We start from the raw sequence: 13,646 nt of genomic DNA on the forward strand, positions 1-13,646 counted from the left end.
CATCCGGATTATATTCATACTACACACATTCATACAACAGAGAACATACTTTTTAGTGCATACAAAGTGAGTACTTATTCAAAATAAGCCTGTATTCATTTGATACACAAGCATAGCGAACCGAAAGACTCTGGCCTAAAGCTGTCGGCACAGATATATGTAAACCAATAGACGGACAGATAGATAGAATAGAAGGTGCAGAGGTGCATTCATCAGTACCTTGAATCTGTTGCGAGCATCAGCTGGCAACTAGTGCAAGTTTATGATAAAAGGTGTAACATGCGCTCTCTTCTGCTTGTTATAGACCACTCTTCCTGCTGCATTCTGGATCACTTGCAGAGGTTTGACAATGTATGCTGGAAGGCCTGCCAAGAGAGCATTGCAGTAGTCCAGTCTGGATAGAACAAAAGTGTGGACAAGGAGTTGTGAGAAAACCTTTCAAAAACAATATAAAATATATATATATATATATATATATATATATATATATATATATATATATATATATATTTATATACAAAAAGGATTTATAAGAAAACAAAACACAACAGACCATTCAGAACAGGCTTTATCTCAGCAGCTCCTCTGACCTTGAACTTTATTACTTATATTAAGATAAGATTTCAAAGTTTTATTCTGAAAATATTCATTCCCTTTTATATTTGAGAAACCGCCCAGAAATGACAGGACATTTATGACATTGCTCCCCACTTCCTACAGTTCATGTTGAAAGATTTAGTATCAAATAATTTATTATTTGGGTGTATGTGTTAATATGGGGTTGGAATTGTTACATTATTCCAAATAAATAGATTGAGATTCATAAATAAATGTAAAGAGATTCAAAAAAATAAAAAAATAAATGAGATTTGCAAATAATTTTTTTAAATAATTTTTTTTATTTTTTTTAACAAATGTAACAAATACAACTCTGCCTGGCATTCATTTGTGGATCGTTTTCTGTGCATTTGTGGATCAACACTTTGTTCAAATTGAGCTGAAGTACTGTTTGTGTGGTTGAAACACCTTGTTTCCAAAAGATTATTGGAGTTTAAGGCTTCTTTATATTTCCATTAGGATCAGAGAATCAGGACAAACTAAGGATTGTACACAAATTATGATAATTTATAGATCCTAAGCATCAAAATCAATAACACCCTCTCTACACTGGATGCAAGTGGTGCGACACAGTGCGTCTAAAGCAAATAGTTCCCATTATTTTAACCCTCTGGGGACTGAGGCTGATTTGGGGTCCTAGAGTAGTTTTGACATGCCCTGACATTTGTGCTTTTTTCAGTTGCATATAAACATATTAATGACAAAAGTATCATTACAGTATTCAGCACAAACTAGGCTACATGTGTGTTAATATGTGAGCAACAAGTATGTACATGTTTGTATTTTTGAGAGAATTACATATATGCATGGTTTTTGAAAAAAAAAAAAAAGTCACTGAATTAAGACCTCAAAACATACTAAACATTTTTTCAACAATCCTTTGAGAACTGAATATTTTAGTCAAGAGTTTTTGCTTCAAAATGAAAATGAAAATGAGAGAATCTTTCTGATCACCTCGGAATTTGCATCTGAATAGCGCCCATGGGCATGGCCACATTAGTGGATAGTGAACTGACTCGTGAATGACTGACATCTCTCTATTTTCAAACAAATTACATAAACAGAGAATATTTGTTTTCAGTTATACTTACAAAATGTTAAACCTGACATTTCAATGTTTCTTTAGATATGTCTTATGTTTGTGTGATAAGTATTCTCGGTAAGTTACTTCATTTTCTGAGGACTATCAGAATGGACTTCATTGAGAAAGAGACTGCAGCTCATTGCATCAGGTTAGTTTTCTTTATTTTGCAAAAAGCACAACATTTTGTTTTTACTGTGTGTGTACACAAATAAATGACGACATTCCAGTTTTTAATAATATATAACTCTTAATTCTATGTCCAAAATTGACAGAGTATTTTCAGTCTCTTTCGCACTGGTAAGAAAAAACCGAGGTGGTATCGCCGGCGCGACTACCTGAGTGTTAAATGATCAGTGATAATGTCTACACTGGACACAGCGCAGCTCGACACATTGATTTACCGACAGTAAACAAATGCCCCTTCTACTTCTTAAGTACTACACACACTTGCGCTAATTTACACGGAGGACAAATGATTCACACATTCGCAGTGTAGACAGCCTTGCATGGGGTACACGATGTAAGACATGGCACAATGGCTGGTTTTGCCATTTAAAGCACAATTGCAGACAGATATAAGACATAATATCACGTATAATACCAAATATGAGCCCAAATGACCGTCAGTGATGTAACAGTACAAATCTCAGCATTTCTGCAGCAAACTTGCATGGTTATTACTAGGTTGATTATTCATTAGTCAGCTACTTATTGATGCTTTTCTGTGTAATATTGAATAACGTGACGCTTCCATAATGCATTTTTCTCATAACAGAGATGCAAAGTGCGGTTTCTCTGGTATTTTCAAAGGCTCATAAAATATAATACTTTGGCTTGGCTTGATACACAGTTTAATGGTCTGTAACGAAACCCAAATTTTAAACATCTTTTACTGTACCAATTTTATGGGCCTTACACTTCCTATTTGACCCAGTGTATATGAATGAGCAAAGTTATTTCAGGGAAACACCTGTTATCACTGTAAAACTGCTTTGACACAATCAGCATTGTAAAAAGCGCTATATAAATAAAGGTGACTTGACTAGTTTTGAATTTAAACTTCAGAGACAATTTTAAGCTAGGCAGAGCAAAATAACTGTAATTTCCTTAAAGAATAATGAAAGAACAATATGTTCTATATACTACCTTACACCTAGTGTTATTAGACAAAACATTTACTGTATGTTCATATTTAAATCAAGCTAGAGCCTCAAACTCTTCTGAATGCAGTTAATAGAATAGAACAAACAGAAACAGAAACATTCACATTACTTTTTCTTATTGATTTAAGGTAAATTAGAAACAAAGCAGAAGACTTACTGACAGTTCCCATCAAGCCTTCACTGCTGCTTGTATGGACAAGTGACCTAATCCTCATAATACAAACAGCAGCTCTCGCTGTGCTATAATTATGATTTTTCCATATAAGCACATGCTGTTTATAACTTTGAGAGTCATAATATCACATAATATCACAGTCCAGTTTACTTCATGCCATGACTACTGAGATTTAATAGCCCAATAAAAAAATCTGTCAGAGATATTATTTTTCATTTGGAAGGATGACTTGTTACCATCCATCTGGTAATAAATCTTAGAGATTTTTTAGATTTTAATTTTATCTCCTGCTGGCAAAAGTTGGGAGAATTCTTGGAAAACCAGCCAAGCTGTCCTCTCTGCCCCTGGCTCATGTGATCACTAACAACACTGACATCAAACCTTAATTGCAATGAAAATTAACAACGGGAACAGACAAAGCAGTTTTAACTGATATATAAACTCTAAGTTACAAGTCTTGATGTCACCTGAAACAGAATACCGGTGACATTTGACTGCTTCTTTGCATCTGAGAGTTTCTCTGCTGTGCCAAATTCCAATAGTTTTAAAGTTGGTACACTGAAATAAGACCTCAGCAACATCAAATGAAACTTATCAAACAGGTAATGCATTTGCAGTAAAAAATCTGCAGTAAAAAAAAAAAAGTAAAAATATATATAAGAGTTAAAATCTAAAAGAACATGGACTGTGACAAACTTTTAAGCCATTTCTATTAACCCAACACCCATTATCTGTGTGTACTAATATAACGATATTCCTTGTATTAGATGAATGACAACATCTTCCAATTTCCTCCCCGGAACAGAGAAACATCACACCAAGTAAAATAACATGACCAAATCTGTCTGGACAGTTCTGCTGAGTGCTCAGTAATGACACTATATAAACGGCATCCACTGACCCCCAAAGACTAACAGTGACCAGGCTAAGGTGGGGGAACTGCACATTTTAATTTGACAGCTTCATTTTAATATAAGAATTAATGTAGAATGCCTGAGTGATCTTAATCAAATGATGTATACTAACCCATAACGGAAGATGCTAATACACTTCACTGACTATCTCTTGATCTTTTTCAGAATCCATAAATTGACAGCTGCTTTTTTCCCTCTCGGAGCATCATAAAAGGTAAACTAATACAAGTTACATTTACTGATAAGTAACTGATTACAACATTGTGATGATATTGACAAGATGACCAGTATATAATGTGAAATCCTGAGAAAAGTAGAGTGGTAATACTAAGCAGAGTTAAGGTGAATATTTTACTCCACAGTGCAATCATGGGAGATGGTGAGATGGAGTGCTTCGGCCCGGCGGCCGTTTTCCTCCGGAAGCCAGAAAGAGAGAGGATAGAGGCTCAGAACACCCCCTTTGATGCCAAAACGGCATTCTTCGTGACAGATGCAGACGAGATGTACCTGAAGGGTACTCTTGTTAGTAAAGAGGGAGGAAAAGCTACTGTCAAAACTCACAGTGGGAAAGTAAGTATCATGGATAAAAATTATTCATTTGTTACTGTGCTTGAGTCTGCAGAGGTTAAATGTTCACTGATCAATGTTCATTACAGACTGTCACGGTAAAAGAAGATGAAATCTTCCCCATGAATCCTCCCAAGTTTGACAAAATGGAGGACATGGCCATGATGACCCACCTCAGTGAGCCTGCTGTGCTGTATAACCTCAAAGAGCGTTACGCAGCATGGATGATCTACGTAAGTCTAAGCAAATCATATTTTATTCTTTTATTCATGAGAGAGGGCAAAAGCATTGTTAAACTGGTCTATCTGTCCCCATTTCAGACCTACTCTGGCTTGTTCTGCGTCACTGTCAATCCCTACAAGTGGCTCCCAGTGTACGATTCAGTCGTTGTGGCTGGATACAGAGGCAAAAAGAGGATTGAAGCCCCGCCTCACATCTTCTCCATCTCCGACAACGCCTACCAGTTCATGCTCACTGGTAAGTGGATTCCAGAAGTCTCTCAACAAACAAGAGTTATAACAAACTTAGACAATGAAGAAAAAAAAAAAAACATTTACAGTAACTACATAATGTAAAATATGAGTTCACATTTCACCTTCTATAAACTGCATTCAACTGTTTTTGCCTTACCATGTATAAAATGTATAAATTTATATTTATATAGATTTTGCAGGAAACTGCAACCTATTATTTCATTCATCCGTGTGTTTACGTCAAATCCCTGAAAAAAGCAAAGAGTTCGGGCTACTACTATCTGCAGGGGAAGTTGGTCTTCCAACAAGTAACTTTTTAGTTTTATGCTTCAACAGCTTAGAGAGCCAAAAGTTACATAATGTAGCCTTGATGTTTAATGCTTATCAAAAATGTTTAATACATTTCCCCGGGCGCCACAGCAAAAATGGCTGACTACTGCTACAGTTATAAGTTCATAGTCTGTGTGTGTACTGGGATGGGTGAAATGCAGAGCACAAATTCCAAGTATGTGACACCATCCTTGGCTACACGTCACTTCACTTCATATGAAAAAGGACTGATAATAATTTTTTTTTTTTTTTTATCCTTAGTACTAGCTAGTAAACCATAGCTAGCTGGTTTATTGACATTACATTCAATTAATAATTACTTCATAATAACCATTATTTAATTATTACACATTTTATTGCATAAAAAGTTACTGAACCTCATCTATGTACATTTATAAATACTATATTATATACTATATGTATATATACTATAAATACTATCTATATACATGAATGAATGACTAGAAAAAAATAATTATGAATGCATTTAAAATACTTTATAACACTTTATGCCTTCAAGTTAATATAAAGTAAACCCTGTTAACATTTCATGGTGTAATTTCAGATCGTGAGAACCAGTCTGTCCTGATTACGTGAGTAAATTTTCTCCTGAAGCTTTTTGATTATAATGTAAATCGGTAGAAGATTTCTGACTAAATGATCTATTGTGAACCTCCAGTGGAGAATCTGGTGCTGGAAAGACTGTGAACACAAAACGTGTCATTCAGTACTTTGCAACTGTTGGTGCAATGTCTGGACCGAAGAAGGCAGAACCTGTCCCTGGAAAAATGCAGGTTTGTGAATATCTCTTCAAGACAATGTGATTGATAACAGTATTTGTGCTTTACCTTGTAACTATCCATTGTCCTACAATTTCATATAGGGATCACTGGAGGACCAAATCGTGGCAGCCAACCCTCTGCTGGAGGCTTATGGTAATGCCAAGACTGTGAGGAATGACAACTCCTCTCGTTTTGTAAGTTGAACTAATGAATCATTATAACATTATACAACTTCAGTCACACCAAACAGCTTCCAAACACCTGAGCGTTTGTAAATGATTTCAATCTTCATAGGGTAAATTCATCAGGATTCACTTTGGGACCACTGGAAAACTGGCCTCAGCTGACATTGAAACTTGTGAGTAACATTGTTTTATAACAAATAGGGCTGTGAATCACGATTCATATGTTTTCAGTTTGATTCAAGAATGATCTTTGCAAATTCATAATAATTCTATTCGTGATGGTTCACATTAAAATTAAATGCGTTTTGATTATCGATTTAATTCTGCATTTTTTTATATGCATTTATGGGATTCTTGAAATGCTTCCCCAAACATGTCTTAGTCAGGGAATGAATTACACATTGACCTTCAGGGGTTCAGAGAGTGAAGGAAAAAAAATATATTAATGTTAATTTTACATGACTTAATGATATATATAACTTAATGATATACATAACTTAATGTTAATGATACATAACTTTATTTTAATAGCCTATAAAATTATCTAGAAATTTACATGAGCCAAAATTTAAAAAGGCTTTAAAAGTATTGTTAGTTCACGTTAACTATTGTGTAGGATAGTGTTAATGTATAGGCTACACAACCTTATTAAAGTGTTCCAGGTACATTAAACATACAATGATTCCATGGAGAGACTACCCTAGATATCATGCACTTTCCCAACTAATCCTAAACTAAATAAAAAAAAAAAAACAAAAAAAAAAAAAAGAATTTTTCCCTCTTTGTTCTCTTTATAACATCGAGAGCTCAAACGTGGGCTGCTCAAAAATGTGTCACTGAGAAATACGGACAGAATGCGAGTGCAATCCAGTGAAAGGCGGTAAAGAGTGCAGCACGTAACTGTGAATGCGCGAATGACGGCCCACAACGTCTCCATTAATTCGCACATGTAGTAATTTAATGTTTAAATAGTTTAAAGCACTGAATCGCTAAAGAATATTGATTAATTTGATTCTTAGCATTTAAAATCGATTACTGCCCGGAATAAAAGATTCATGATTCAAAAGTACATGTTTCAAGATCAATGCATATGCATCGTCAGGATTTGTAATTAATGCATCGGGAAAACGAGTGAATTGTTACACCCCTAAAAGCCAAACATTTTATTTGGAAGTTAAGATGGGTAAATCAATTGCAGTCAATGTCCTTTTTCTCCATTTTTCTTTTTGGAAGATCTGCTGGAAAAGTCAAGAGTAACATTCCAGCTGTCTGCTGAGAGGAGCTACCACATCTTCTACCAGCTCATGACCGGACACAAGCCAGAGCTGCTCGGTGAGGAATCTACAGTATTGTGTGTTTCATTCATTTCCATGTTTGAGAACACTGTTAACATACTGCACATCAATTCCTAACAGAGGCCCTGCTCATCACCACCAACCCTTACGACTATCCAATGATCAGCCAGGGTGAAATCACTGTCAAGAGTATCAATGATGTGGAGGAGTTCATTGCCACAGATGTATGTGCACAACTACATTATTATTAGTTGTAGTAGTATTTTCAGATTCTATGAAATATGTCTGATCAAACAAACATCAGACAACAAACAACAAACAAACCGAATACTGCATGACATTCAATATAAAATACCCTTCTCTTTGACCTTAATTAAAAATGTGTGATTAATTTGGTCATTGTATGAACAGACTGCCATTGACATTCTGGGCTTCAACGCTGATGAGAAAATCAGCATCTACAAGCTGACAGGTGCTGTGATGCATCATGGGAACATGAAGTTCAAACAGAAGCAGAGAGAGGAGCAGGCTGAACCTGATGGCACTGAGGGTAAGACGTACTATTAGCACATATTAACATGTGAACATTCACTTCATTAGCGACAATAATGCATAAAACTTCTCTGTTCTCTCTGTCCTTAGTGGCCGATAAAATCGCTTACCTCATGGGCCTCAACTCTGCTGACATGCTGAAAGCTCTGTGTTACCCCAGAGTGAAGGTCGGAAATGAGATGGTGACCAAAGGCCAGACAGTACCACAGGTGATAACTTATCTACTCTACTCGATAGATGATAAAAGCTAGAAATGTCTCATAGACATTCAGTGTAATAATTTGATCTACATTGGCCTTTGAATTTCTCAGGTGAACAACGCAGTCTCTGCGCTCTGCAAGTCTGTCTATGAGAAAATGTTCTTGTGGATGGTCATCCGTATCAATGAGATGCTGGACACAAAACAGCCTAGACAGTTCTTCATTGGTGTGCTGGACATCGCTGGATTTGAGATCTTTGATGTGAGCATCAGTTATCAATGTCTGTGTAAGAAACAGGATATGAAAGAAAACAGTCAGTAGTAAGAATTTGTCTCTGTTTAATTATCAGTTCAACAGCTTGGAGCAGCTTTGCATCAACTTCACAAATGAGAAACTGCAACAGTTCTTCAACCACCACATGTTTGTTCTGGAGCAAGAGGAGTACAAGAAAGAAGGCATTGATTGGGAGTTCATTGACTTTGGAATGGACTTGGCTGCCTGCATTGAGCTCATTGAGAAGGTAAGAGGACATTCAGCAAATTAAAATGACTATTCATATTGTGCCTGTACTTGAGCATGAATATTTCTTCAACAGCCAATGGGCATCTTCTCCATCCTTGAAGAGGAGTGCATGTTCCCCAAAGCTACAGACACAAGCTTCAAAAACAAGTTGCATGATCAGCATCTGGGCAAATGTGCAGCTTTCCAGAAGCCCAAGCCTGCCAAAGGTAAGGCAGAGGCCCACTTCTCTCTGGTGCACTACGCCGGCACTGTGGACTACAACATTGTTGGCTGGTTGGACAAGAACAAGGATCCACTGAATGACTCCGTTGTGCAACTCTACCAAAAGTCATCACTCAAAGTGCTGGCCTTCCTCTATGCCTCTCATGGAGCTGCAGAAGGTACCAACATCTGCATTTCCTTCGAGTTTTTAAGTACAAGACATATGCTTATATAAAAAACAGAAATGAATAAGATTTTCAGATTTTAATGTGATCACAGATTCTAAAGTTTCATGAAAAATGTGACATATCTATACAAGATAACAAATAGATTTCAACAAGATTCAAATAGAGATTAACTGAAGGGTTTAATGGAAAGCAACACAAGATGAATAAAGACATTTTTTATCGACATAAAACAGCTGAGGGAGGCGGTGGAAAGAAGAAGAAGAAGGGTGGTTCCTTCCAGACTGTCTCTGCACTTTTTAGGGTAAACAGATTCTCTCTCTTAATGAAGGAGGTGACCTTTATCTCTAATAAAGATTACAATAATGACAAATATTTCCACAGGAGAACTTGGGTAAGCTGATGACTAACCTGAGGAGCACTCACCCTCACTTTGTGCGCTGCTTAATTCCTAATGAGTCCAAGACTCCAGGTAAACTTAATCCCTGAAGACTAAAAAGTTTTGAAAATATCTCTGGAACCTTAAGAATATTTTCATTGCAGGTCTGATGGAGAACTTCCTGGTTATCCACCAGCTCAGGTGTAATGGTGTGCTGGAAGGTATCAGAATCTGCAGGAAGGGTTTCCCCAGCAGAATCCTCTATGGTGACTTCAAGCAGAGGTAAAGACACCTTTTTGCAACCACCTACTTAGACAAGATGCACCACCTGATCATCATCATCATCTTATGAATATTTTTCACGAGAACATGACTCTCTCCTGAATGTCCTCCAGATACAAAGTATTAAATGCTAGCGTCATCCCTGAGGGACAGTTCATTGACAACAAAAAGGCTTCAGAGAAACTCTTGGGCTCTATTGATGTTGACCACACCCAATACAAGTTTGGACACACCAAGGTGATCAAACCCTACTAACCCTAAACCAAAAGTATATGGACACCCAAAAATGTAAATTCTGTTATTGACTCACCTTCACGTTGTACCATTGTTTTTTATTTGTGGAACACGAGAAGATATTTGAAAAATGTTTTTTCTCTACACAATGAAAGTAATTGTGGTCCAAATTAAATAGCCTGAGTACATTTTTACATACATTTTTGGGTGAAGCATCCCTTTAAGGTCAGGCACTGATGTGGTGATGGGGCCTGGATTACAGTCGGCATTGTAATTCATCTTAAATGTGTTCAATTTGTGTTCAGATTGAGGCTTTGTGCCAGTCCAGTTCACACCAGGCTTAGTAAACATACTTTGTGCAAAGAGACATTGTTATGCCTCCCCAAACAGTTGAGTCAAAGTTGAAAGCACAGAATTCTCTAGAATGTCATTGTATATTATAGAATATAATAGATTTATTTTCACATCTACTTGGCTTCTTTAAAACTACTATATTCCAAATGTTCTTGTAGGTGTTCTTCAAAGCTGGTCTGTTGGGTACTCTTGAGGAGATGAGAGATGAGAAACTGGCAACACTGGTTACCATGACTCAGGCTTTGTGCCGTGGATATGTCATGAGGAAGGAGTTTGTCAAAATGATGGAGAGGAGGTATGAATGAATTTACAAAACTGTTTGAAACAACCGTTTGTTATGAAGGATTGATAATGACTAATTTACTGATTGCAATTTACACAGAGAATCCATTTATTCCATCCAATACAACATCCGCTCATTCATGAATGTGAAACATTGGCCATGGATGAAGCTCTACTTCAAGATCAAGCCTCTTCTGAAGAGTGCAGAGACTGAGAAAGAAATGGCAGCCATGAAGGAGAACTATGAGAAAATGAAGGAGGATCTAACAAAGGCATTAGCTAAAAAGAAAGAGCTCGAGGAGAAAATGGTTTCACTTCTTCAGGAGAAAAATGACCTTCAACTGCAAGTAGCTGCTGTGAGTATTTCAGTTCTTATTGATCCTAATTTATTTTTCATTTTTCATTTATTTATTTTTTTAGTTAACATGGACATTGCACATTAATAAAACATTTCTGTAAATGCACCTGAATACCTGGACAGAATGTTACAAGTCACCCTAGAAATAAATATGTTGTTTAAAATACATACTAGTAATTTAAACAAAAACATAACACACTACATAAAAAACATCTATCAATAAAAACAACTCAATAAAATAGAAACAAATAAAAAACAACAGCAGGACAGCCAGCAGGTGTAAATTCTAATGTTGACAGAGCTGATTATTAAAAAACAATTTCTTTACCTGAACTCTAAATAGTTTAGAACTCCAATGTATTTATATTGAGAAAATACCTGCAGCCTCACCCCAGACACAAAAACATCTGGCTCATTACTGATACTGTATGACTTAGAAAAAAAAACATACATACTGTTTTAGACATGTTTAGTTGTAAACATATTTCCTTTAATCATGCTGTTACATTAACCATTGAGTTTGTAAGTTCATTAAAAACTTGCATCAAACTATTACCATATAAATAATATAGATGCAACAGTTATGAACATAAGCCATTCAACTACATATATCTCAATGAACAGGAAACTGAAAACCTCTCTGATGCCGAGGAGAGATGTGAAGGTCTCATCAAAAGCAAGATCCAACTCGAGGGAAAACTCAAAGAGGCAACCGAGAGACTGGAGGATGAGGAGGAAATCAATGCTGAACTCACTGCCAAGAAGAGGAAACTGGAGGACGAATGCTCTGAACTGAAGAAAGACATTGATGACCTGGAGCTCACCTTGGCCAAAGTGGAGAAGGAGAAACATGCAACAGAAAATAAGGTCAATCATCTTTTCACATGTTCTTCACACTGCTGATTGTTCAGGATCTTGAGAATGAAAACAATGAACAATGTTTCTATTTAGGTTAAAAACCTGACGGAGGAGATGGCTTCTCAGGATGAGAGCATTGCCAAGCTGACCAAAGAGAAGAAAGCTCTCCAAGAGGCACACCAGCAGACTCTTGATGACCTTCAGGCAGAGGAAGACAAAGTCAACACTCTGACAAAATCTAAGACAAAGCTTGAGCAGCAAGTGGATGATGTAAGATGATTGGCATGAGAAAAAGACCTTGAATCAATGGGAAATTAATTTTGTGTCTCTATACCAGAATTAAATGCTCTGGTTTCTGTAACAATAGCTTGAGGGCTCACTGGAGCAAGAGAAGAAGCTTCGTATGGACCTTGAGAGAGCCAAGAGGAAGCTTGAGGGTGATCTGAAACTGGCCCAGGAGTCCATAATGGACCTGGAGAATGACAAACAGCAATCAGATGAGAAGATCAAAAAGTGAGTGGATTTTATTATTCACACAATTACACAAAATGAGTATTTTACACATTTTACAAAACAATATTTTAAATCCAGGAAAGACTTTGAGATTAGTCAGTTTCTCAGCAAGATTGAGGATGAACAGTCTTTGGGAGCACAGCTTCAGAAGAAGATAAAAGAACTTCAGGTAACACTAACCATAATCTTTTCAATATGAAACTATGAAGTAGATGCATAGCTGGGAAAACCCATGTTACCAATATCACTGGGTAGTTAATTCTTCATTCTTTATTTAGGCCCGTATTGAGGAGCTGGAAGAGGAAATTGAGGCTGAGCGAGCTGCTCGTGCTAAAGTGGAGAAGCAGAGAGCTGATCTCTCCAGGGAACTTGAAGAGATCAGCGAGAGGCTTGAGGAAGCTGGTGGTGCCACTGCTGCCCAGATTGAGATGAACAAGAAGCGTGAAGCCGAATTCCAGAAGTTGCGTCGTGATCTGGAAGAGTCCACCTTGCAGCATGAAGCTACGGCCGCAGCTCTCCGAAAGAAGCAGGCAGACAGTGTGGCTGAGCTTGGAGAACAGATCGACAACCTCCAGCGGGTCAAGCAGAAGCTGGAGAAGGAGAAGAGTGAATACAAGATGGAGATTGATGACTTGACAAGCAACATGGAGGCTGTGGCTAAATCAAAAGTAATGTCACTAGTGGTTCATTAAATGTAAAGCATCATTACAAACATCTGCATATAACCTTCATATAACCTATAAAATCTCTTTAGGGTAATTTAGAGAAGATGTGCCGTACCCTGGAAGACCAGCTGAGTGAAATCAAGGCCAAGAGTGATGAAAATATTCGTCAGTTGAATGACATGAATGCACAACGTGCAAGACTTCAGACTGAAAATGGTAAGAGAGTAAGCTACACGTGTAAAAACCTCAAAACATTGAGTAAAAAGTTTGTATATTATTATATTTCATGGTAATATCTGTAAACTGTTTCCAAGGTGAATTTAGTCGCCAACTTGAAGAGAAAGAAGCACTTGTTTCACAATTAACTAGAGGAAAACAGGCTTATGTACAACAAATTGAGGAACTCAAAAGACATATTGAGGAAGAAGTCAAGGTAAAGTTATACATAATTTGATAATCTAAACCATTGAATGGA

At 36.9% G+C, this 13,646-nt stretch overlaps 1 protein-coding gene and 1 long non-coding RNA gene across 8 annotated transcripts in view; one reads left to right on the forward strand and one right to left on the reverse strand.

Moving 5' to 3' along the window:
* Window positions 1–3,962, reverse strand: part of LOC125263131 — a 39,641-nt gene extending 35,679 nt beyond the window's left edge. Inside the window, exons 1-2 of one of the 5 annotated variants that reach the window (XR_007183693.1) lie at window positions 3,023–3,962; window positions 220–394 (exon numbers count right to left, since the gene is read on the reverse strand). This is a non-coding gene — a long non-coding RNA (uncharacterized LOC125263131). The remainder of the gene's footprint in view (window positions 1–219; window positions 395–3,022) is intronic. The other 4 variants (XR_007183694.1, XR_007183692.1, XR_007183695.1 and 1 more) reach the window with 4 other exon arrangements.
* The window catches only part of LOC125263123 (myosin heavy chain, fast skeletal muscle-like), a 30,014-nt gene continuing 20,319 nt past the window's right edge, over window positions 3,952–13,646 (forward strand). For 2 of the 3 annotated variants that reach the window (XM_048182026.1, XM_048182028.1), the window contains exons 1-29: window positions 3,952–3,970; window positions 4,120–4,168; window positions 4,317–4,524; window positions 4,611–4,754; window positions 4,842–4,998; window positions 5,890–5,917; window positions 6,004–6,118; window positions 6,208–6,300; window positions 6,401–6,464; window positions 7,525–7,623; window positions 7,707–7,810; window positions 7,998–8,136; window positions 8,229–8,347; window positions 8,450–8,599; window positions 8,688–8,858; window positions 8,934–9,240; window positions 9,483–9,550; window positions 9,631–9,718; window positions 9,790–9,907; window positions 10,021–10,144; window positions 10,654–10,790; window positions 10,878–11,133; window positions 11,760–12,002; window positions 12,087–12,263; window positions 12,361–12,506; window positions 12,585–12,675; window positions 12,785–13,174; window positions 13,261–13,387; window positions 13,486–13,604. In XM_048182026.1, the coding sequence (XP_048037983.1) occupies window positions 4,324–4,524; window positions 4,611–4,754; window positions 4,842–4,998; window positions 5,890–5,917; window positions 6,004–6,118; window positions 6,208–6,300; window positions 6,401–6,464; window positions 7,525–7,623; window positions 7,707–7,810; window positions 7,998–8,136; window positions 8,229–8,347; window positions 8,450–8,599; window positions 8,688–8,858; window positions 8,934–9,240; window positions 9,483–9,550; window positions 9,631–9,718; window positions 9,790–9,907; window positions 10,021–10,144; window positions 10,654–10,790; window positions 10,878–11,133; window positions 11,760–12,002; window positions 12,087–12,263; window positions 12,361–12,506; window positions 12,585–12,675; window positions 12,785–13,174; window positions 13,261–13,387; window positions 13,486–13,604 (3,975 nt within the window). In that variant the 5' untranslated portion in view covers window positions 3,952–3,970; window positions 4,120–4,168; window positions 4,317–4,323. Of the gene's footprint in view, window positions 3,971–4,113; window positions 4,169–4,316; window positions 4,525–4,610; window positions 4,755–4,841; window positions 4,999–5,889; window positions 5,918–6,003; window positions 6,119–6,207; window positions 6,301–6,400; window positions 6,465–7,524; window positions 7,624–7,706; window positions 7,811–7,997; window positions 8,137–8,228; window positions 8,348–8,449; window positions 8,600–8,687; window positions 8,859–8,933; window positions 9,241–9,482; window positions 9,551–9,630; window positions 9,719–9,789; window positions 9,908–10,020; window positions 10,145–10,653; window positions 10,791–10,877; window positions 11,134–11,759; window positions 12,003–12,086; window positions 12,264–12,360; window positions 12,507–12,584; window positions 12,676–12,784; window positions 13,175–13,260; window positions 13,388–13,485; window positions 13,605–13,646 lie in introns of those variants that run through there. The other variant, XM_048182025.1, reaches the window with a different exon arrangement.

The sequence above is a fragment of the Megalobrama amblycephala genome, linkage group LG2 (genome assembly GCF_018812025.1).
Source record: "Megalobrama amblycephala isolate DHTTF-2021 linkage group LG2, ASM1881202v1, whole genome shotgun sequence".
In the NCBI taxonomy this organism is placed as follows: domain Eukaryota; kingdom Metazoa; phylum Chordata; class Actinopteri; order Cypriniformes; family Xenocyprididae; genus Megalobrama; species Megalobrama amblycephala.